The following is a 24,794-nucleotide window of genomic DNA, read 5'->3' as shown; positions in this document are numbered from 1 at the left end:
GTGACTTGTCAGACCTCTTACTCTAGTGACTTGTCAGACCTCTTACTCTAGTGACTTGTCAGACCTCTTACTATAGTGACTTGTCAGACCTCTTACTCTAGTGACTTGTCAAACCTCTTAATATAGAGACTTGTCAGACCTCTTACTCTAGTGACTTGTCAAACCTCTTACTATAGTGACTTGCCAGACCTCTTACTATAGTGACTTGCCAGACCTCTTACTATAGTTACTTGTCAGACCTCTTACTCTAGTGACTTGTCAAACCTCTTACAGTTACTTTTAGACCTCTTACTAGTGACTTGTCAGACCTAGTCTCTTAATATAGAGACTTGTCAGACCTCTTACAGACCTCTTACTATAGTGACTTGTCTATAGTGAAGACCTCTTAGAGACTTAGTGACTTGTCAGACCTCTTACTATAGTGACTTGCCAGATCTTGACTATAGTGACTTGCCAGACTCTTACTATAGTTACTATAGTGACTTGTCAGACCTCTTACTAGTAAAACAGTCTTTAGTGACTTATAGTGACTTGTCAGACCTCTTACTCTAGTGACTTGTCAAACCTCTTACTCTAGTGACTTGTCAGACCTCTTACTATAGTGACTTGTCAGACCTCTTACTCTAGTGACTTGTCAAACCTCTTAATATAGAGACTTGTCAGGCCTCTTACTCTAGTGACTTGTCAAACCTCTTACTATAGTAACTTGTCAGACCTCTTACTATAGTGACTTGTCAGACCGCTTACTATAGTGACTTGTCAGACCTCTTACTCTAGTGACTTGTCAAACCTCTTAATATAGAGACTTGTCAGACCTCTTACCCTAGTGACTTGTCAAACCTCTTACTATAGTGACTTGTCAGGCCTCTTACTATAGTGACTTGCCAGACCTCTTACTATAGTGACTTGCCAGACCTCTTACTATAGTGACTTGTCAGACCTCTTTCTCTAGTGACTTGTCAAACCTCTTAATATAGAGACTTGTCAGACGTCTTACTCTAGTGACTTGTCAAACCTCTTACTATAATAACTTGTTAGACCTCTTACTATAGTGACTTGTCAGACCTCTTACTATAATGACTTGCCAGACCTCTTACTATAGTGACTTGCCAGACCTCTTACTATAGTGACTTGTCAGACCTCTTACTCTAGTGACTTGTCAAACCTCTTACTCTAGTGACTTGTCAAACCTCTTAATATAGAGACTTGTCAGACCTCTTACTATAGTGACTTGTCAGACCTCTTACTATAGTGACTTGCCAGAGCTCTTACTATAGTGACTTGTGAATGAACTACTATAGATGGGAAGGGGGAGACTGGTGGTATACAGCCTCTGGGTGCAGTTTTAGGATGTCTGTTATGTAACACGCACAGAGAGAGAGAGAGAGAGAGAGAGAGAGAGAGAGAGAGAGAGAGAGAGAGAGAGAGAGAGAGAGAGAGAGAGAGATTATTTCCACTCTTGTTATAGGGAGCCGGGGGTCAGGGTTGGAGGGTAAGACAGTGGCCCAGCTATCTGTCAGAGTGATGTGCTCGCAGGACCTGTCCCATCTCTCCCTGTTACACTGATTGACACTGATACACCGCTGTAGCATACGCACTGCTAACACTTATACAGCACAGAAGGGAGACAAATACCGGCAAGTGTGTGTGTGTGTGTGATATAACATAATATATAAATATATATATATATACATATATATATATATATATACAGTGCCTTGCGAAAGTATTCGGCCCCCCTGAACTTTGCGACCTTTTGCCACATTTCAGGTTTCTAACATAAAGATATAAAACTGTATTTTTTTGTGAAGAATCAACAACAAGTGGGACACAATCATGAAGTGGAACGACATTTATTGGATATTTCAAACTTTTTGAACAAATCAAAAACTGAAAACTTGGGCGTGCAAAATTATTCAGCCCCTTCAGTTTGCTGCGATTACAGCTGCAAGTCGCTTGGGGTAAGTCTCTATCAGTTTTGCACATCGAGAGACTGAAAGTTTTTCCCATTCCTCCTTGCAAAACAGCTCGAGCTCAGTGAGGTTGGATGGAGAGCATTTGTGAACAGCAGTTTTCGGTTCTTTCCACAGATTCTCGATAGGATTCAGGTCTGGACTTTGACTTGGCCATTCTAACACCTGGATATGTTTATTTTTGAACCATTCCATTGTAGATTTTGCTTTATGTTTTGGATCATTGTCTTGTTGGAAGACAAATCTCCGTCCCAGTCTCAGGTCTTTTTCAGACTCCATCAGGTTTTCTTCCAGAATGGTCCTGTATTTGGCTCCATCCATCTTCCCATCAATTTTAACCATCTTCCCTGTCCCTGCTGAAGAAAAGCAGGTCCAAACCATGATGCTGCCACCACCATGTTTGACAGTGGGGATGATGTGTTCAGGGTGATGAGCTGTGTTGCTTTTACACCAAACATAACGTTTTGCATTGTTGCCAAAAGTTACATTTTGGTTTCATCTGACCAGAGCACCTTCTTCCACATGTTTGGTGTGTCTCCCAGGTGGCTTGTGGCAAACTTTAAACGACACTTTTTATGGATATCTTTAAGAAATGGCTTTCTTCTTGCCACTCTTCCATAAAGGCCAGATTTGTGCAATATACGACTGATTGTTGTCCTATGGACAGAGTCTCCCACCTCAGCTGTAGATCTCTGCAGTTCATCCAGAGTGATCATGGGCCTCTTGGCTGCATCTCTGATCAGTCTTCTCCTTGTATGAGCTGAAAGTTTAGACAGACGGCCAGGTCTTGGTAGATTTGCAGTGGTCTGATACTCCTTCCATTATTATTATAATTAATATTATCGCTTGCACAGTGCTCCTTTGGATGTTTAAAGCTTGGGAAATCTTTTTGCATCCAAATCCGGCTTTAAACTTCTTCAAAACAGTATCTCGGACCTGCCTGGTGTGTTCCTTGTTCTTCATGATGCTCTCTGCGCTTTTAACGGACCTCTGAGACTATCACAGTGCAGGTGCATTTATACGGAGACTTGATTACACACAGGTGGATTGTATTTATCATCATTAGCCATTTAGGTCAACATTGGATCATTCAGAGATCCTCACTGAACTTCTGGAGAGAGTTTGCTGCACTGAAAGTAAAGGGGCTGAATAATTCTGCACGCCCCAATTCTTCAGTTTTTGATTTGTTAAAAAAGTTTGAAATATCCAATAAATGTCGTTCCACTTCATGATTGTGTCCCACTTGTTGTTGATTCTTCACAAAAAAATACATATTTATATCTTTATGTTTGAAGCCTGAAATGTGGCAAAAGGTCGCAAAGTTCAAGGGGGCCGAATACTTTCGCAAGGCACTGTATATATATATGTATATATATATATCTAGAGAGAGAGAGAGAGAGAGAGAGAGAGAGAGAGAGAGAGAGAGAGAGAGAGAGAGAGAGAGAGACCGAAAGGATGTTTGAGTGTAGTGGGTAAATAGTCAATAATAGCTGACACTTGTCAGCCCTCTGCTCTATACACACAAAGGCCTGTGGTCGGGCATTGTCTGACTCTGCCTCTCTGCCCCCCCCCCCCGGCCTCTCAAGCAGAGATAATTACCCTCATTGTGCCCCTTGCACGAGGGCGCACACACGCACAGACGCACACACACACTCACGCTTATTCGTGCCAAACAACACACCCGCCCATGTGCATATACTCAGTCTGATTGAGTAAAACATGGCTGCCAGGGCCCCATCTGTTTCTTCCCCCTCCTCCTTCTCTACCCTCCCACCACGCAGGGGCAAACTGGGAGACAGACAGAAAGAGAGAGTGAGCGAGAGGAAAAAAAGAAAGTAAGAGATGTCGCTAGAATATCCTCCAGACTTATGGAGGCAGCAGACTGTATTACACTATTTATTGTACTGTAACAATCTGTACCAATGCACTACATGTACCTAACAATACTCTGCAGTCTCATAGGGAACTGGGGCTGTTTTCTACAGTATCCAGTAACTCTGATTGTTAATCCATACAGCTGTGGTAAAGGGTGGATGTTTTCATGATTCAGTAATGCAGAGTGTTACATTGCAAAGCCTGCATGTGATAGTAGTGTGTGTCTATGTGTGTTGTTGGTATGGTTGGCTGGCTGATTTGCCCATTGTCGTTGATGTTACCCCCCATGTTCCTGCCATGTGCCGCATGGGATGGACAGCAGTGGAGGGAAGGATGGCGAGGGAGAGGGAGGGGTGAGATTGGTGGGATGGAGAGATAGAAGCTGGGATGGCTAGAGAGAGCAGGGTGATGGTGGGGGGGGGGGGGGTGACCTGACGCCTGTACGTGACAGTCGATAGTGTTTGGTTCCACAGGTCCTCAGGGGTCTCACGTGTGCCCCCCTCACCCCCCCTCACCCACCCTCACCTCTGTCCCTGTCCCACCTTGCCTGAGCACCACACTACACAACACAGCTCAGCATTGAACACAGTGTTGATAAAGCCCTGTGTTAATGTTTAATGAGCTCTCCGTGTTCAGGTGCTCTCAGCAACTTGAGAGAAAATCTGAAAATGGCTTTATTGTGTTACGTGTGCGTGCGTTGGGTGCATGTGCGTGTGTCGGTGTGTGTGTGTGTCGGTGTGTGTGTAATAAAGAGAAAGGAGGGGGTTAAGTGGCTTGCTACATTGTGGAAGCGATTGTGTGTGTCAGACCATTGTTAACACGATCCACCGCAGTCACAGACAAATGTAGTCATTAATGTATTCCAACTTTGAGTGAACATACACAGATTTACAAACAGATAGCAGCCTGCCACACCACTGCTCTCCATTTGGTCTCCCTTTCTCCCTCTCTCATGTCACTACGTATCCTGCCTTTTCTGCCTCTCTCCTGCATTCGAAGCCAGTACTCCTCTGTCTCTGGGGTAGATAGTGAGAACAGTTGCCATAGAGGAGGACTGGCTACAGACTTTGCCAGTAGTTGTTGTATGTGTGGGACAGAGTGCTACAGGCAGGGCAGCAGTGGCTGTGTTGATGATATAGTGAGGAGATATGAACGGGAGAGGGCAGTGGGGAAGGTAGAGGGGGGCTGGCCCATGTGTTCTTAATTGTCTGCACAGCCACAACAGCCCCAGTGGGACACGGAGGTGTATGTGAGGGGGAGTGTCCAGGCTGCCTCCCAGCAGGGTCCCAGGGTTGGGGTGGGCTGGGGATCGATCTGTAATGTAGTCTGTAAAGTCACACCCATTAGGCCAGGCCAGGGGACGGGAAGAAATGCATATCAGCATAACAGAACAGCCAGGCTTAGGGCCCCCTAGAGTCAGCTGGAGACTACACTATCAGTAGTCTCAGTCTCTATAGAATGGGATGCAGGAAGCTGGTGTTGTACATGTCTCTGTGTGTCTGTTAGGTGGACTTGTGAGTTGGCTGTATGGTCTCCAGCTGGCTAGTGGCATTGCAGTGTGTCCTGGGCTCCATATTGATGCAAATATAATTCCTCAGTGTTTTTGAGTGTTCTAAGTCTTCCTGGTAATGAGCAGAAATTGCTAGCGAAAAATATCTATCTAACGGATACTACTTGGGAGCATACGGATACTACTTGGGAGCGTACAGATACTACTTGGGAGCGTACGGATACTACTTGGGAGCATAAGGATACTACTTGGGAGCATAAGGATACTACTTGGGAGCGTACGGATACTACTTGGGAGCGTACGGATACTACTTGGGAGCGTACAGATACTACTTGGGAGCGTACGGATACTACTTGGGAGCATAAGGATACTACTTGGGAGCGTACGGATACTACTTGGGAGCGTACGGATACTACTTGGGAGCGTACAGATACTACTTGGGAGCGTACGGATACTACTTGGGAGCATAAGGATACTACTTGGGAGCGTACGGATATTACTTGGGAGCATTAGGATACTACTTGGGAGCGTACGGATACTACTTGGGAGCGTACGGATACTACTTGGGAGCGTACGGATACTACTTGGGAGCGTACGGATACTACTTGGGAGCATAAGGATACTACTTGGGAGCATAAGGATACTACTTGGGAGCGTACGGATACTACTTGGGAGCGTACGGATACTACTTGGGAGCGTACGGATACTACTTGGGAGTGTACGGATACTACTTGGGAGCGTACGGATACTACTTTTGAAAACACATATTACCATTTCTAGGGATCATAATTAAAAGCTTGGTGTCATAATTCCAGGTGTTGACAACAACCTAGATGTTAGATATGCAGTGGACAACAAGTCCAGTCCAGGTGTATGGTTGCACTGCAGTGAGGTGTGGTGCAACAGGGCAGAAGAGAGGATGAGAGAGGAGGAGAGGATGAGAGAGGAGGAGAGGGTGAGAGAGGAGGACAGGATGAGAGAGGAGGAGAGGATGAGAGAGGAGGAGAGGATGAGAGAGGAGCAGAGGGTGAGAGAGGAGGAGAGGATGAGAGAGGAGGAGAGGATGAGAGAGGATGAGAGGGTGAGAGAGGAGGAGAGGGTGAGAGAGGAGGAGAGGATGAGAGAGGAGGAGAGGGTGAGAGAGGAGGAGAGGGTGAGAGAGGAGGAGAGGATGAGAAAGGAGGAGAGGGTGAGAGAGGAGGAGAGGATGAGAGAGGAGGAGAGGGAGAGGGGTTAATGTGTGAGCCAGGTGGGCTAGGTGGAGGCGCTGGGCATCTTCCCTGGGCCACCATGTGGCCGTAGCCATCTGTTGCCTCTATTCATCAGACACACTCATTAGCTTTCTGTGAGGAAAGAGAGAGCAGCTCAATCTGCACGGAAAGATCCCTCTGTGTCCCTCTTTATTCTCAACCCCACCCCCCCCCCCCTCTCTCGATTTCTCTCTCCCATCTCTCCTCTTTCCATGCTCCCTCTCCATCGTCCCAGTCATCTAACTATGGGACAGGGAGATGGGGGGGGGGGGTAGGTCAGTCTGCCCCCGCCCCTCCCTCCCCAATCCCCCGCTGTCCTGGCCAGGCAGGAAAGTGGGCCAAGCAACCCACACCCACACCCACACCCAAACACACACACACACACACACACACACACACACACACACACACACACACACACACACACACACACACACACACACACACACACACACACACACACACACACACACACACACACACACACACACACACAGAGAGTGCCTCTTTCATTTGGTCAGCATGATATGTAATGGAGCCAATCGGTGGCTGAGAATAATGACCTGTTAGAGGTCAGAGCTGTGTGTGTAATAACATCAGGCTGCAATAATCTGCTATAACATGGCTACGTGACTGATCTATTGGCTAACTGGATGATTGATTTAGCTGAAATTGATCATATTAGGTGTAAATAACAGTCTATTTTTGTATCATGTTTTTCTTCTTCTGTATCCCTCCTTCTCCTAAAGCATCTGCTCCTTCCTGGCTTTTCCTAACCTCTCTTGTCGGGTTCCTCACCTCTCTCTCACAGTTCCTCTGCCTCTCTCCTCACTATCCCCCCCCTCTTGCCTGGATCCTCCCCCTCTTGTTTGGTTCCTCCCCCTCTTGCCTGGTTTCTCACCTCTCTCACACTATTCCTCCCCCTCTTGCCTGGTTTCTCACCTCTCTCACACTATTCCTCCCCCTCTTGCCTGGTTGCTCACCTCTCTCACACTATTCCTCCCCCTCTTGCCTGGATCCTCCCCTCTTGTTTGGTTCCTCCCCCTCTTGCCTGGTTTCTCACCTCTCTCACACTATTCCTCCCCTCTTGCCTGGATCCTCCCCCTATTGTTTGGTTCCTCCCCTCTTGCCTGGTTTCTCACCTCTCTCACACTATTCCTCCCCCTCTTGCCTGGTTCTTCCCCCTCTTGTCTGGTTCCTCACCTCTCTCTCACAGTTCCTCCCCTCTTGCCTGGTTTCTCACCTCTCTCACACTATTCCTCCCCCTCTTGCCTGGATCCTCCCCCTCTTGCCTGGATCCTCCCCCTCTTGTTTGGTTCCTCCCCCTCTTGCCTGGTTTCTCACCTCTCTCACACTATTCCTCCCCTCTTGCCTGGATCCTCCCCCTCTTGTCTGGTTCCTCACCTCTCTCTCACAGTTCCTCCCCTCTTGTCTGGTTCCTCCCCCTCTTGCCTGGATCCTCCCCCTCTTGTCTGCTTCCTCACCTCTCTCTCACAGTTCCTCCCCCTCTTGTCTGGTTCCTCCCCTCTTGCCTGGTTCCTACCCCTCTTGTCTGGTTTCTCACCTCTCTCACACTATTCCCCCCTCTTGCCTGGTTTCTCACCTCTCTCACACTATTCCTCCCCCTCTTGCCTGGTTCCTACCCCTCTTGTCTGGTTCCTCCCCCTCTTGTCTGGTTCCTCCCTCTCTTGCCTGGTTCCTCCCCCTCTTGTCTGGTTCCTCCCCTCTTGTCTGGATCCTCCCCCTCTTGCCTGGTTTCTCACATTTACATTTACATTTAAGTCATTTAGCAGACGCTCTTATCCAGAGCGACTTACAAATTTCTCACCTCTCTCACACTATTCCTCCCCTCTTGCCTGGTTTCTCACCTCTCTCACACTATTCCTCCCCTCTTGTCTGGTTCCTCCCCCTCTTGTCTGGTTCCTCTCCCTCTTGCCTGGTTCCTCCCCCTCTTGCCTGGTTCCTCCCCTCTCTCTCACAATTCCTCCCCCTATTGCCTGGTTCCTCCCCCTCTCTCACACTATTCCTCCCCCTCTTGCCTGGATTCTCACCTCTCTCACACTATTCCTCCCCTCTTGTCTGGTTCCTCCCCCTCTTGTCTGGTTCCTGCCCCTCTTGCCTGGTTCCTCCCCCTCTTGTCTGTTTCCTCCCCCTCTTGTCTGTTTCCTCCACCTCTTGTCTGGTCCCTCCCCCTCTTGTCTGGTTCCTCCCCCTCTTGCCTTGTCCCTCCCCCTCTTGTCTGGTTCCTCCCCCTCTTGTCTGGTTCCTCCCCCTCTTGCCTGGTTTCTCACCTCTCTCACAGATCCTCCCCTCTTGCCTGGTTCCTCCCCCTCTTGCCTGGTTCTTCCTCCTCTTGTCTGGTTCCTCCCACGCTCTCTCACTATTCCTCCCCTTCTTGCCTGGTCCCTCCCCCTCTTGTCCGGTTCCTCACCTCTCTCTCACTATTCCTCCCCATCTTGCCTGGTTTCTCACCTCTCTCACACTATTCCTCCCCATCTTGCCTGGTTTCTCACCTCTCTCACACTATTCCTCCCCCTCTTGTCTGGTTCCTCCCCCTCTTGTCTGGTTCCTCCCTCTCTTGCCTGGTTCCTCCCCCTCTTGTCTGGTTCCTCCCCCTCTTGTCTGGATCCTCCCCCTCTTGCCTGGTTTCTCACATTTACATTTACATTTAAGTCATTTAGCAGACGCTCTTATCCAGAGCGACTTACAAATTTCTCACCTCTCTCACACTATTCCTCCCCCTCTTGCCTGGTTTCTCACCTCTCTCACACTATTCCTCCCCCTCTTGTCTGGTTCCTCCCCCTCTTGTCTGGTTCCTCTTTCTCTTGCCTGGTTCCTCCCCCTCTTGCCTGGTTCCTCCCCTCTCTCTCACAATTCCTCCCCCTATTGCCTGGTTCCTCCCCTCTCTCACACTATTCCTCCCCTCTTGCCTGGATTCTCACCTCTCTCACACTATTCCTCCCCCTCTTGCCTGGTTCCTCCCCCTCTTGTCTGGTTCCTCTCCCTCTTGCCTGGTTCCTCCCCCTCTTGCCTGGTTCCTCCCCTCTCTCTCACAATTCCTCCCCTATTGCCTGGTTCCTCCCCCTCTCTCACACTATTCCTCCCCCTCTTGCCTGGATTCTCACCTCTCTCACACTATTCCTCCCCCTCTTGTCTGGTTCCTCCCCCTCTTGTCTGGTTCCTCCCCTCTTGCCTGGTTCCTCCCCCTCTTGTCTGTTTCCTCCCCCTCTTGTCTGTTTCCTCCACCTCTTGTCTGGTCCCTCCCCTCTTGTCTGGTTCCTCCCCCTCTTGTCTGGTTTCTCACCTCTCTCACACTGTTCCTCCCCCTCTTGTCTGGTTTCTCACCTCTCTCACACAGTTCCTCTCCCTCTTGCCTGGTTCCTCCCCCTCTTGTCTGGTTCCTCACCTCTCTCACACTATTCCTCCCCCTCTTGCCTTGTCCCTCCCCCTCTTGTCTGGTTCCTCCCCCTCTTGTCTGGTTCCTCCCCCTCTTGCCTGGTTTCTCACCTCTCTCACAGATCCTCCCCTCTTGCCTGGTTCCTCCCCCTCTTGCCTGGTTCTTCCTCCTCTTGTCTGGTTCCTCCCACGCTCTCTCACTATTCCTCCCCTTCTTGCCTGGTCCCTCCCCCTCTTGTCCGGTTCCTCACCTCTCTCTCACTATTCCTCCCCATCTTGCCTGGTTTCTCACTTCTCTCACACTATTCCTCCCCATCTTGCCTGGTTTCTCACCTCTCTCACACTATTCCTCCCCCTCTTGTCTGGTTCCTCCCCCTCTTGTCTGGTTCCTCTTTCTCTTGCCTGGTTCCTCCCCCTCTTGCCTGGTTCCTCCCTCTCTCTCACAATTCCTCCCCCTATTGCCTGGTTCCTCCCCCTCTCTCACACTATTCCTCCCCCTCTTGCCTGGATTCTCACCTCTCTCACACTATTCCTCCCCCTCTTGTCTGGTTCCTCCCCCTCTTGTCTGGTTCCTCCCCCTCTTGCCTGGGTCCTCCCCTCTTGTCTGGTTCCTCCCTCTCTCACACTATTCCTCCTCTCTTGCCTGGTTTCTCACCTCTCTCACACTATTCCTCCCCCTCTTGTCTGGTTCCTCCCCCTCTTGTCCGGTTCCTCACCTCTCTCTCACTATTCCTCCCCATCTTGCCTGGTTTCTCACCTCTCTCACACTATTCCTCCCCCTCTTGTCTGGTTCCTCCCCCTCTTGCCTGGTTCCTACCCCTCTTGTCTGGTTCCTCCCCTCTTGTCTGGTTCCTCCCTCTCTTGCCTGGTTCCTCCCCCTCTTGCCTTGTCCCTCCCCCTCTTGTCTGGTTCCTCCCCCTCTTGTCTGGTTCCTCCCCCTCTTGCCTGGTTTCTCACCTCTCTCACAGATCCTCCCCCTCTTGCCTGGTTCCTCCCCCTCTTGCCTGGTTCTTCCTCCTCTTGTCTGGTTCCTCCCACGCTCTCTCACTATTCCTCCCCTTCTTGCCTGGTCCCTCCCCCTCTTGTCCGGTTCCTCACCTCTCTCTCACTATTCCTCCCCATCTTGCCTGGTTCCTCCCCCTCTTGTCTGGTTCCTCCCCCTCTTGTCTGGTTCCTCACCTCTCTCACTATTCCTCCCCCTCTTGTCTGGTTCCTCACCTCTCTCACTATTCCTCCCCTCTTGCCTGGTTCCTCCCCTCTTGTCTGGTTCCTCACCTCTCTCACTATTCCTCCCCCTCATGTCTGGTTCCTCACCTCTCTCACACAGTTCCTCTCCCTCTTGCCTGGTTCCTCCCCCTCTTGTCTGGTTCCTCACCTCTCTCTCACAGTTCCCCCCTCTTGCCTGGGTCCTCCCCATCTTGTCTGGTTCCTCACCTCTCTCACTATTCCTCCCCCTCATGTCTGGTTCCTCCCCCTCTTGTCTGGTTCCTCACCTCTCTCACTATTCCTCCCCCTCATGTCTGGTTCCTCCCCCTCTTGTCTGGTTCCTCACCTCTCTCACTATTCCTCCCCTCATGTCTGGTTCCTCCCCCTCTTGTCTGGTTTCTCACCTCTCTCACACTGTTCCTCCCCCTCTTGTCTGGTTTCTCACCTCTCTCACACAGTTCCTCTCCCTCTTGCCTGGTTCCTCCCCCTCTTGTCTGGTTCCTCACCTCTCTCTCACAGTTCCTCCCCCTTCCCTCCTTTCCATGATCTCCCTCATCTAATCCCTTTTAATGCCCAATGCTTCAAATCCCACTAAATTGCTCTAAGGAAGGGAAATAAAGAGAGAGTGAGAGAGGGAAAAAGAGAAAGCGGGAGAGAGCACAAACGTGACAGGTGAGAGAGAACGTGTGTGTGTGTGTGTGTGTGTGTGTGTGTGTGAGTGTGAGAGAGAGAGAGAGAGAGAGAGAGAGAGAGAGAGAGAGAGAGAGAGAGAGAGAGAGAGAGAGAGAGAGAGAGAGAGAGAGAGAGAGAGAGAGAGAAAGAAAGAGAGGAGGGGAGAGGTAGGCTTGTTGCTAGGTTGCATTAATTATTTATACACAAGCCTTATTAGAATATTAATGCTAAAAGCAATCAGGCAACCCTATGTTAAATTAACTGAGAGGAAGAGAGAGGGAAAGAGAGAGGGAAAGAGAGAGAGAGCAGGGTATTTTGGCATTTATGTGGAATTATTGAGGCCAAATAAATCGATTAAGGACTACCTCTTTGGAAATATCTCCTAGCACACACACACGACAGTAATTGACTCCATCCACACACCATGTCCATAAACATATTAAACCAAGTTAAACCATAATTATGAAGAAAGTCTGTTTGAAATTTATTCAGGGAAATCGATTTTGGAATTTGAAACACTGATATTAAATTGAAAAAACCAAATGAGTTATCATTTTTGTAATGTTATCTCAATTCCTAACACAGCATTCATCCTGGTTGTCCTTCAGTTACAATGAGTTCAAACACACAACCACAAATAGACCAATACACATCTTATCTATGTCCATCACACACACTAGCACAAACTAACACACACACACACACACACACACACACACACACACACACACACACACACACACACACACACACACACACACACACACACACACACACACACACACACACACACACACACACACACACACACACACACACACACACACACACACACACACACACACACACACACACACACACACACACACACACACACACACACACACACACACACACACACACACACACACACACACACACACACACACACACTATTACACACAATAACACACACTAAAACACACACGCTCTCCTGTGAGAGAGACACCTGTCATTGTTTACCATGACCATCCAATTATTGGGCTGTCCTCAGATAGCCAGAGAGCTTACGCACACAACATCAATTTCAATTTCCCTGTCTTCATTAGGCCTATCTGAGCAGTATTTAGATCTGTGTTCCTGTGCTCTGACCTGTCTATTGAAGAGAGGAGTGGGAGAGAAAGAGAGAGGATGGATAGACAGAGAGAAAGAGATGGAGAAAGAGAGGAGAGGATGTCATGGTATGGACAGAGCAGGTAGGTTAGAGGGTCTGAATTCGAGAGGTGAACAGAGAGCTGATTGGCTGAACGAGGGGACAGCTGATTGGCTGAACGAGGAGCAGGGCTGTCAATCAATGGGAAGTCCAGAGTTTACTGACCCATCTGAGCCTTTATGGAACCTAGCTAATCATACACGTTTCTCACTATTCCCCAATAATTTAAATTGTGTTTATGTGTGGCAGTTATATATGTCTGTGGTGGAAGTGTATTTGCGTGTGTGTGTGAGTGGGAGAGATTGCGTTGCTAAGATTGCATGCCACTCCAGCCAGATTCCGGATTTGTATGGCAGATGAGGTGTGTTTCAGAGCTATGTCATATTGCACACAGAGAGAATACTAGATTGCTGTGCTGTTATTATGATTAGGTCATTGTCTCCTTTGTTGATTGGGGTGGTTCTTAAACAATGTTGTCCTGGAGTGCAGTGATATCCAATCCTGGTCCCGCATGGGGATAAAAAAGGGTACACATTGTTGTCCCAGGCCATTGTTACACACCTGATTCAGCTAATAAGGGGCTAGATGATTAGTAGGTGTGTTAGTGCTGGGCTAGAAACACTAGTGGGTATTTTGTGTTGTGTAATGTCTTTAACTGCATTGCACTGAGCTCTGTATTGTGTATAATGTGTACTGTGCTGAGTACAATACTGTATATATTATACTGTGCTTCTGTGTACAATAATGTATATTGTATACTGTACTGCTGTGTACAATACTGTATATTATATATATATTTTTTTTAAATATATCTTTTTTTTAACCTTTATTTAACTAGGCAGGTCACTTAAGAACAAATTCTTATTTTCAATGACGGCCTAGGAACAGTGAGCCACTGGTTGAAAGCAGACTGAACCAGGTTTTCCTCTAGGATTTTGCCTGTGCTTAGCTGTATTCTGTTTCTTTTTATCCTGTTATTTAACGATGCTGTGTGGTGTTATTTAACTGTGATGTGTGGTGTTATTTAACTGTGATGTGTGGTGTTATTTAACTGTGCTGTGTGGTGTTATTTAACTGTGATGCGTGGTGTTATTTAACTGTGCTGTGTGGTGTTATTTAACTACGATGTGTGGTGTTATTTAACTGTGATGTGTGGTGTTATTTAACTGTGATGTGTGGTGTTATTTAACTGTGATGTGTGGTGTTATTTAACTGTGATGTGTGGTGTTATTTAACTGTGATGTGTGGTGTTATTTAACTGTGATGTGTAGTGTTATCTAACTGTGATGTGTAGTGTTATTTAACTGTGATGTGTGGTGTTATTTAACTGTGATGTGTGGTGTTATTTAACTACGATGTGTGGTGTTATTTAACTGTGATGTGTGGTGTTATTTAACTGTGCTGTGTGGTGTTATTTAACTGTGATGTGTGGTGTTATTTAACTGTGATGTGTGGTGTTATTTAACTGTGATGTGTGGTGTTATTTAACTGTGATGTGTGGTGTTATTTAACTGTGCTGTGTGGTGTTATTTAACTGTGCTGTGTGGTGTTATTTAACTGTGATGTGTGGTGTTATTTAACTGTGATGTGTGGTGTTATTTAACTGTGATGTGTGGTGTTATTTAACTGTGCTGTGTGGTGTTATTTAACTGTGATGTGTGGTGTTATTTAACTGTGATGTGTAGTGTTATTTAACTGTGCTGTGTGGTGTTATTTAACTGTGCTGTGTGGTGTTATTTAACTGTGATGTGTGGTGTTATTTAACTGTGATGTGTAGTGTTATTTAACTGTGCTGTGTGGTGTTATTTAACTGTGAACTCTAACACTATTTCCAATTGTTTGGATACAATACACATAAAGCTAATAAAAAACATTTGTTCATTGAACTAAAATCACCTGTTCAAAATGACACAACTTAACATCAAAGTATTACCATTTCAAAATGTAATTCACACATTACATCTGAGATGACTGTCTATTCATTTCATTACAATGATCTAAGTATCAATTGAGACAACTGATCAAAATGATAAGTAACTGTTGCATTACTTTTAATGCATAGTTTTATGGAAACTGACTAACAATATTCCATGTTGAGATCATGAAAGTTCCAGGATAACGAGATCCATTGACACCAATTACCGTGGAACATGAACCAATTGGACAACATTATCTATGGATGCAATATTTCATCATCATTCTTTATCAGACACTATTTCTATGGTCCCATGTACCACTTTTCCAGACCATGTTTTCAGATTTGACATTACTGTACACTCACCGGCCACTTTATTAGGTACACTTATCTAGTACTGGGTAGGACCCCCTTTTGCCTCCACAACAGCCTGAATTATTCACGGTGTTGTACGTTAAGAGATGCCCTTCTGCACACCACTGTTTTAAACAGCTGTTCTTTGAGTATTTGTGGCCTTTCTGTTAGCTTGAATGAGTCTGGACATTCTCCTCTGACCTCTGACCTCTCTCATTAACAAGGTGGTTTTGACCACAGCACTGCCGCTCACTGAATGTGTTTTGTTTATCTCACCATCCTCCGTAAACTCTAGAGACTGTAGTGGGTAAAAATCCCAGGAGGGCAGCTGTTTCTGAGATGCTGGAACCGCCATGTGTGGCACCGACAAATCATACCACGGTCAAAGGTTCTTAGATTACACATCTTGCCCATTCTAATGCTCTCTACTCTATCTACTCTATATATTGAGCTGTAGGCAGCCACGTGATCCGCTGTTAGAAGGAGCAGGCGACTGGTGTTAACACGCAGGTGTACCTAGTAAAGTGTATGTATGCAGGCCCTTGTAATGGCTTTTCCAATACTGCCAACTCGAACTCGTTACTGGTGATTGATTTCACATTGTGGTAGGAGTAAATAGTGAAATGAGTCGTATCCACCTACAACAACATAGTGATAACGTGGAGCCGGCAGGTGATCCAGGTCACGATAGAGGTCAAGCAGGGGGAGGAGGAAGACGTGGTGGTCAAAGGAAGGGCAGGGGACAAGCACCCCTTCTGAGAGGTGGTCGTGGGCCTCGTTTGAGAGGTGTGGGAGAACGTGGTAGAGGACAAGGCCACGGGCCAAGACAGCAGCAGCAACAGCAGAGAGTGTCCAATGAAATCTGAGCAATGGTTGTAGACCATGTTGTAAATCATGGCATGACAATGACTGAGGCAGCTACAAAGATTCAACCAAACCTCAGAAGATCATGGTGGCCTCAATCATCAGAACTTTCCTCAATGAGAACCGGTAAGTGTTCAGCATGCACTAAACATTAGGCTACTGCCAGTTGTCAAATGACTGTATACTGCATGCCAATGTGTACCACACAGTAGGTGATGTGACTAAATGTGTTCTTACTGTCATTTTCCCTGCAGAATTGAGACTAGGCCAAATAGAGGAGGCAGGGGAACAATTCTGACTGACCAACTAGGGCGGGCTGTGGTCAATTTGGTTCGGTCCAGAAATGATATTCGCCTTACAGAAATTCGGCAGCACATCTTGGACAATGACGACATGTTCAACAATGTGGAAGCCGTCAGTTTTCTGACTATTGCACGCATGTTGAAAAGGCACCAGGTGTCTCTCTAAAACATCTATACCATGTGCCTTTTGAAAGAAATGCAGACAGAGTGAAGCAACTGAGGACTGAGTATGTTCAGGTATGTTCAGTTTCAAGATGCCTGTTTTGAAAAATTCTCCCAAAATTCTACATCATTATAATCAGTAATTCTCTTTCCAAAATGTATTTTTAGAGGGTTTTCAGATTTTATTCAATAATTCCACTGTGTCTGTTTATTCTCTCTACTAGTTATTTTACAGTGATGTATTTACGTGTAGTACCATAATGAAACATATGTCACATATTTTGTACTACAATATTTAATGATTGTATGAACAACTACACAGTGAAACTATCGGTATCTTGTTTGTGGGTGACCTAAATGGATGTTCCTATGGTATTTCATGATAAATGAGTCCCCCATTTTGAAAAATGACCACAAGGCTCTGAAATTAGTGCCAAAGTCATTGTAAAAAATGGTATTTAACTGTGATGTGTGGTGTTATTGACTACGATGTTGATGTGTGGAGGAATGCTGCTGACTGAGTTCAGTGAGCAGTTCACCATTCTCACTCTCTGTGCTCATCAGCTGACCTTTATATCCCTAGTTACACACAGTAGCAGCCAGAGCACAGTGCAATGCACACAGCATTACACAACAATAACAACCACAAACTCACTGCACAATAGAAAACTGTACATGGAATCACACTTAAATGTTGTGTAATATGCAATGCATTACAGTTCATAGAAATAGATAGTGTAAAAACATGCTGATAATTAAGATTGTAAAATACCAGCTAGTCTGTCAAAGCTCCTCACCAATGACAGAGGATAATGTATCTCACACATACACCCCCCAATGACAGAGCATAATGTATCTCACACATACACCCCCCAATGACAGAGCATAATGTATCTCACACATACACCCCCCAATGACAGAGCATAATGTATCTCACACATACACCCCCTAATGACAGAGCATAATGTATCTCACACATACACCCCCCAATGACAGAGCATAATGTATCTCACACATACACCCCCTAATGACAGAGCATAATGTATCTCACACATACACCCCCTAATGACAGAGCATAATGTATCTCACACATACACCCCCAATGACAGAGCATAATGTATCTCACACATACACCCCCAATGACAGAGCATAATGTATCTCACACATACACCCCCAATGACAGAGCATAATGTATCTCACACATACACCCCCTAATGACAGAGCATAATGTATCTCACACATACACCCCCAATGACAGAGCATAATGTATCTCACACATACACCCCCAATGACAGAGCATAATGTATCTCACACATACACCCCCAATGACAGAGCATAATGTATCTCACACATACACCCCCCAATGACAGAGCATAATGTATCTCACACATACACCCCCTAATGACAGAGCATAATGTATCTCACACATACACCCCCTAATGACAGAGCATAATGTATCTCACACACATACACCCCCCAATGACAGAGCATAATGTATCTCACACATACACCCCCCATTAATTTTTTACACTGCCTATGTGTTTGTGTTTGTTTGTGTGTGTGTGGGTACGTGTGCGTGTGTGTGTGCATATAGAAGGCCATCTGCCAGGGCCTAAGGCTGTTCTTGCCCCACTACCCTCCTTTCTTCTCTTTCTCTCCTCTCTGTTCTCTCCTCACTGTTCTCTCCTTTCTGTTCTCTCCTCTCCTCTCCTCTCCTCTCTGTTCTATCCTTTCTGTTCTCTCCTCTCCTCTCCTCTCTGTTCCCTCCTCTCTGTTCCCTCCTCTCTGTTCTCTCCTCTCTGTTCCCTCCTCTCTGTTCCCTCCTCTCTGTTCTCCTCTCCTCTCTGTTCCCTCCTCTCTGTTTCTCTCTGTTCTCTCCTCTCTGTTCCCCCCCTCTCTGTTCCCTCCTCTCTGTTTCTCTCCTCCTCTCCTCTCTGTTCCCCCTCTCTGTTCTCTCCTCTCCTCTCTGTTCCCTCCTCTCTGTTCCCTCCTCTCTGTTCCCTCCTCTCTGTTCTCTCTCCTCTCTGTTCTCTCCTCTCTGTTCTCTCTCTGTTCCCTCCTCTGTTCTCTCCTCTCTGTTCCCTCCTCTCTGTTCCCTCTGTTCCCTCTCTCTGTTTCTCTCCTCTCTGTTCCCTCCTCTCTGTTCCCTCCTCTCTGTTCCCTCCTCTCTGTTCTCTCCTCTCTGTTCTCTCCTCTCTGTTCTCTCCTCTCTCTGTTCCTCCTCTCTGTTCTCTCCTCTCTGTTCCTCTCCTCTCTCTCTGTTCTTCCTCTCCTCTCTGTTCTCTCCTCTCTGTTCTCTCCTCTCTGTTCCCTCCTCTCTGTTCCCTCCTCTCTGTTCCCTCCTCTCTGTTCCCTCCTCTCTGTTCCCTCCTCTCTGTTCTCTCCTCTCTGTTCTCTCCTCTCTGTTCCCTCCTCTCTGTTCCCTCCTCTCTGTTCTCTCCTCTCTGTTCTCTCCTCTCTGTTCTCTCCTCTCTGTTCTCTCCTCTCTGTTCTCTCCTCTCTGTTCCCTCCTCTCTGTTCTCTCCTCTCCTCTCTGTTCCCTCCTCTCTGTTCTCTCCTCTCTGTTCTCTCCTCTCTGTTCTCTCCTCTCTGTTCCCTCCTCTCTGTTCCCTCCTCTCTGTTCCCTCCTCTCTGTTCCCTCCTCTCTGTTCCCTCCTCTCTGTTCTCTCCTCTCTGTTCTCTCCTCTCTGTTCTCTCCTCTCTGTTCCCTCCTCTCTGTTCTCTCCTCTCCTCTCTGTTCCCTCCTCTCTGTTCTCTCCTCTCTGTTCTCTCCTCTCTGTTCCCTCCTCTCTGTTCTCTCCTCTCCTCTCTGTTCCCTCCTCTCTGTTCCCTCATCTCTGTTCTCTCCTCTCTGTTCTCTCCTCTCTGTTCCCTCCTCTCTGTTCCCTCCTCTCTGTTCCCTCCTCTCTGTTCCCTCCTCTCTGTTCTCTCCTCTCTGTTCTCTCCTCTCTGTTCCCTCCTCTCTGTTCCCTCCTCTCTGTTCTCTCCTCTCTGTTCTCTCCTCTCTGTTCTCTCCTCTCTGTTCTCTCCTCTCTGTTCCCTCCTCTCTGTTCTCTCCTCTCTGTTCCCTCCTCTCTGTTCTCTCCTCTCCTCTCTGTTCCCTCCTCTCTGTTCCCTCCTCTCTGTTCTCTCCTCTCTGTTCTCTCCTCTCTGTTCTCTCCTCTCTGTTCTCTCCTCTCTGTTCCCTCCTCTCTGTTCCCTCCTCTCTGTTCCCTCCTCTCTGTTCTCTCCTCTCCTCTCTGTTCCCTCCTCTCTGTTCTCTCCTCTCCTCTCTGTTCCCTCCTCTCTGTTCCCTCCTCTCTGTTCTCTCCTCTCCTCTCTGTTCCCTCCTCTCTGTTCCCTCCTCTCTGTTCTCTCCTCTCCTCTCTGTTCCCTCCTCTCTGTTCTCTCCTCTCCTCTCTGTTCCCTCCTCTCTGTTCTCTCCTCTCCTCTCTGTTCCCTCCTCTCTGTTCCCTCCTCTCTGTTCCCTCCTCTCTGTTCCCTCCTCTCTGTTCCCTCCTCTCTGTTCTCTCCTCTCTGTTCTCTCCTCTCTGTTCCCTCCTCTCTGTTCCCTCCTCTCTGTTCCCTCCTCTCTGTTCTCTCCTCTCTGTTCTCTCCTCTCTGTTCCCTCCTCTCTGTTCTCTCCTCTCTGTTCTCTCCTCTCTGTTCCCTCCTCTCTGTTCCCTCCTCTCTGTTCTCTCCTCTCTGTTCTCTCCTCTCTGTTCCCTCCTCTCTGTTCCCTCCTCTCTGTTCCCTCCTCTCTGTTCCCTCCTCTCTGTTCCCTCCTCTCTGTTCTCTCCTCTCTGTTCCCTCCTCTCTGTTCCCTCCTCTCTGTTCCCTCCTCTCTGTTCCCTCCTCTCTGTTCTCTCCTCTCTGTTCCCTCCTCTCTGTTCCCTCCTCTCTGTTCCCTCCTCTCTGTTCCCTCCTCTCTGTTCTCTCCTCTCTGTTCCCTCCTCTCTGTTCCCTCCTCTCTGTTCCCTCCTCTCTGTTCCCTCCTCTCTGTTCCCTCCTCTCTGTTCTCTCCTCTCTGTTCCCTCCTCTCTGTTCCCTCCTCTCTGTTCTCTCCTCTCCTCTCTGTTCCCTCCTCTCTGTTCTCTCCTCTCCTCTCTGTTCCCTCCTCTCTGTTCTCTCCTCTCCTCTCTGTTCCCTCCTCTCTGTTCTCTCCTCTCCTCTCTGTTCTCTCCTCTCTGTTCTCTCCTCTCTGTTCTCTCCTCTCTGTTCTCTCCTCTCTGTTCTCTCCTCTCTGTTCTCTCCTCTTTGTTCCCTCCTCTCTGTTCTCTCCTCTCTGTTCTCTCCTCTCTGTTCCCTCCTCTCTGTTCTCTCCTCTTTGTTCCCTCCTCTCTGTTCTCTCCTCTCTGTTCTCTCCTCTTTGTTCTCTCCTCTTTGTTCTCTCCTCTCTGTTCTCTCCTCTCTGTTCTCTCCTCTTTGTTCTCTCCTCTTTGTTCTCTCCTCTCTGTTCTCTCCTCTCTGTTCTCTCCTCTCTGTTCTCTCCTCTCTGTTCCCTCCTCTCTGTTCTCTCCTCTTTGTTCTCTCCTCTCTGTTCTCTCCTCTCTGTTCTCTCCTCACTGTTCTCTCCTCTCTGTTCTCTCCTCTCTGTTCTCTCCTCTTTGTTCTCTCCTCTCTGTTCTCTCCTCTCTGTTCTCTCCTCACTGTTCTCTCCTCACTGTTCTCTCCTCTCTGTTCTCTCCTCTCTGTTCTCTCCTCACTGTTCTCTCCTCTCTGTTCTCTCCTCTCTGTTCTCTCCTCTCTTTTCTCTCCTCACTGTTCTCTCCTCTCTGATCTCTCCTCTCATCTCTCCTCTCTGTTCTCTCCTCACTGTTCTCTCCTCTCTGATCTCTCCTCTCTGTTCTCTCCTCTCTGATCTCTCCTCTCTGTTCTCTCCTCTCTGTTCTCTCCTCTCTGTTCTCTGTTCTCTCCTCTCTGTTCTCTCCTCACTGTTCTCTCCTCTCTGATCTCTCCTCTCTGTTCTCTCCTCTCTGATCTCTCCTCTCTGTTCTCTCCTCTCTGTTCTCTCCTCTCTGTTCTCTGTTCTCTCCTCTCTGTTCTCTCCTCTCTGTTCTCTGTTCTCTCCTCTCTGTTCTCTCCTCTCTGTTCTCTCCTCTCTGTTCTCTGTTCTCTCCTCTCTGTTCTCTCCTCTCTGTTCTCTGTTCTCTCCTCTCTGTTCTCTCCTCTCTGTTCTCTGTTCTCTCCTATCTCTCCCTCTCCACCTTCCACTTTGTTATTGTCAGAGTTTCACTTCACAACACAGCATTGGAGACATTTATTGTTATCTGTTGTAATATCCATGATAATGAATATAGACATATACATGCATACACACAATATATATATATAAAAGTTTGTGGATACGGCTATTTCAGCCACACCCTTTTCTGACGTATACACCCATTGCTGGCATATAAAATCGATCACACAGCCATGCAATCTCCAAAGACAAACATTGGCAGTAGAATGGCCTTACTGAAGAGCTCAGTGACTCTCAGCGTGACACCGTCAAAGGATGCCAACTTTCCAAGTCAGTTCGTCAAATGTCTGCCCTGCAAATTTCTGTCCTGCAACTGTGAGTGCTGTTATTGTCAAGTGGAAACATCTAGGACCAACAATGGTTCAGCCACAAAGTGGTCGGCCACACAAGCTTACAGAACTGGACAGTGCTGAAACGCATAGCGAGAAAAATGGTCTGTTCTCGGTAGCAACACTCACTACCGAGTTACAAACTGCCTCTGGAAGCAACATCAGCAAAATAACTGTTCGTTGGGAGCTTCATGAAATGGGTTTTCATGTCAGAGCAGCTGCACACAAGCCTAAGATCACCATGTGCAATGCCAAGCATCAGCTGGAGTGGTGTAAAGCTCGCCACCAATTGGACTCCGAAGCAGTTCTCTGGTGTGATGAATCACGCTACACCATCAGTCTGACGGTCAAATCTGGGTTTGGCGGATGCCAGGAAAATGCTACCTGCCCCAATTCATAGTGCCAACTGTAAAGGTGGAGGAGCAATAATGATTTGGGGGATGTTTTTCATGGTTCAGGCTAGAACCCTTAGTTCCACTGAAGGTAAATCTTAATGCTGCAGCATACAATGACATTTTAGACGATTCTGTGCTTCCAACTTTGTGGCAACAGTTTGGGGAAGGCCTTTTCCTGTTTCAGCATGACAATGCCCCCGTGCACAAAGCGAGGTCCATACAGAAATGGTTTATCGAGATCTGTGTGCAAGAACTTGACTGGCCTGCACAGAGCCCTGACATCAACCCCATTGAACACCTTTGGGATGAATTGGAACGCCGACTGTGAGCCAGGCCTAATCGCCCAACATCAGTGCCCGACCTCACTAATGCTCTTGTGGCTGAATGGAATCAAGTCCCCGCAACAATGTTCCAACATCTAGTGGAAATCCTTCCCAGAAGAGTGGAGGCTGTATAGCAACAAAGGGGGGACCAACTCCATATTAATGCCCATGATTTTGGAGTGAGATCTTTGACGAGCAGGTGTCCACATACTTTTGGTCATGTAGTGTATATAACAAAAACAACAAATGAACACACTAACATGTGTGCAGTGCACACACACACACACACACACACACACACACACACACACACACACACACACACACACACACACACACACACACACACACACACACACACACACACACACACACACACACACACACACACACACACACACACACACACACACACACACACACACACACACATTAGGTTAGTGAAGATGAATGTGAGGATATTGACATCCAGTGTATCTAATTGTAACACTGATCTTCAAGGACAGAGCAGAGGAACAGCGAGGGATATTAGGAGAATGTAGAAATATACCCAACAGAAAGGAAAGTACAGGAAACATACCGTAGAAGTTGGAAACTGTAAAAGGCTCTTTGGCAACGGATGTAAATTAGGAAACAAGAAAAGAAGAACAGAACAATCAATGGAGTCAATGAATTTAGATGCTGGGATAAATAAAGATGATGAGAGAAAAAGTGAACGAGAGGGAGGGATGGCTGAAGAGAGTTGGAGTAGGGGTGAGTCAGTGATCCAGAACAGTGAGCAGGCAGACAGCAGGCAGGAGCTAGAGTTAGGTCAGGTGCAAAGACACACACACACACGCACGCACGCACGCACGCACGCACGCACGCACGCACACACACACACACACACACACACACACACACACACACACACACACACACACAATGTATGCATTGTAAATTACAGACACATTTGGACACATTTATTCACAAACTCACACACAAACACCCTTACAGAGAGGACTTCATTACAGACAAATAATAACATAACACTTAACTTCTTTTACCACAGTCCTCCCGTACCCGCCCTCCCTGTCCCCTGGCCCTTCCCTGTCCCCTCCCTGTCCCCTCCCTGTCCCCTCCCTGTCCTCTGGCCCTTCCCTGTCCCCTCCCTGTCCCCTCCCTGTCCCCTCCCTGTCCCCTGTCCCTTCCCTGTCCCCTGGCCCATCCCATCTATTTCCCGTGTTGTCCTACCTGGGATGATGGAAACGGTGTCTCTCTCCCAGGACACCACGCTGACGTACTCCTGCACGGCGGTGGGAATGAGGCACTTGAACACGGCCACGTTGCCCCGCATGGAGCGCTGGTCTGCCACACGCACCGTGTACGGCTCCCTGAACACTATAGAGAGAGACGAAGTGTCAAGGAGGTATTTTATTCAGATGACAGTGTTTTCCATAAGTGCTGGCTGATAACATACTCATTGTCAGCCGGATACTTTTCCAATTCTTTAATTCCCTTTAAAAGTAGCTATTTGATTCTGAATTTTAGGACACCATTAGGTATAAAAACATTTTTTTCATAGGGAATAAGGTTTTGAAGTGTCTGTCCTATATCTAGGAGATATAAGAAAGCTCAGGAAATATTTAAGTTTTTTGGACACAAAACTACCTCTATCATTCTATTAGTTTGTATGGGTTACCTTCAGACTAGTCCTGGGACACTTATGGGGGTCATATTAGTTTGTATGGGTTACCTTCAGACTAGTCCCGGGACACTGGGGGTCATATTAGTTTGTATGGGTTACCTTCAGACTAGTCCCGGGACACTGGGGGTCATATTAGTTTGTATGGGTTACCTTCAGACTAGTCCC

General features: G+C 47.4%; 1 protein-coding gene across 2 annotated transcripts in view; it reads right to left on the bottom strand.

Moving 5' to 3' along the window:
* Positions 1 to 24,794, bottom strand: part of LOC124009216 (Down syndrome cell adhesion molecule-like protein 1 homolog) — a 177,175-nt gene that overhangs the window by 107,353 nt on the left and 45,028 nt on the right. For both annotated transcript variants that reach the window (XM_046320786.1, XM_046320796.1), the window contains exon 3: positions 24,176 to 24,322. In XM_046320786.1, coding sequence (XP_046176742.1) covers positions 24,176 to 24,322 — 147 coding nt within the window. The remainder of the gene's footprint in view (positions 1 to 24,175; positions 24,323 to 24,794) is intronic.

This window comes from Oncorhynchus gorbuscha, linkage group LG02, assembly GCF_021184085.1.
Source record: "Oncorhynchus gorbuscha isolate QuinsamMale2020 ecotype Even-year linkage group LG02, OgorEven_v1.0, whole genome shotgun sequence".
In the NCBI taxonomy this organism is placed as follows: Eukaryota; Metazoa; Chordata; class Actinopteri; order Salmoniformes; family Salmonidae; genus Oncorhynchus; species Oncorhynchus gorbuscha.
The sequence above is the reverse complement of the archived record's forward strand: the minus strand, read 5'-3'. Positions and strand labels throughout refer to the sequence as shown.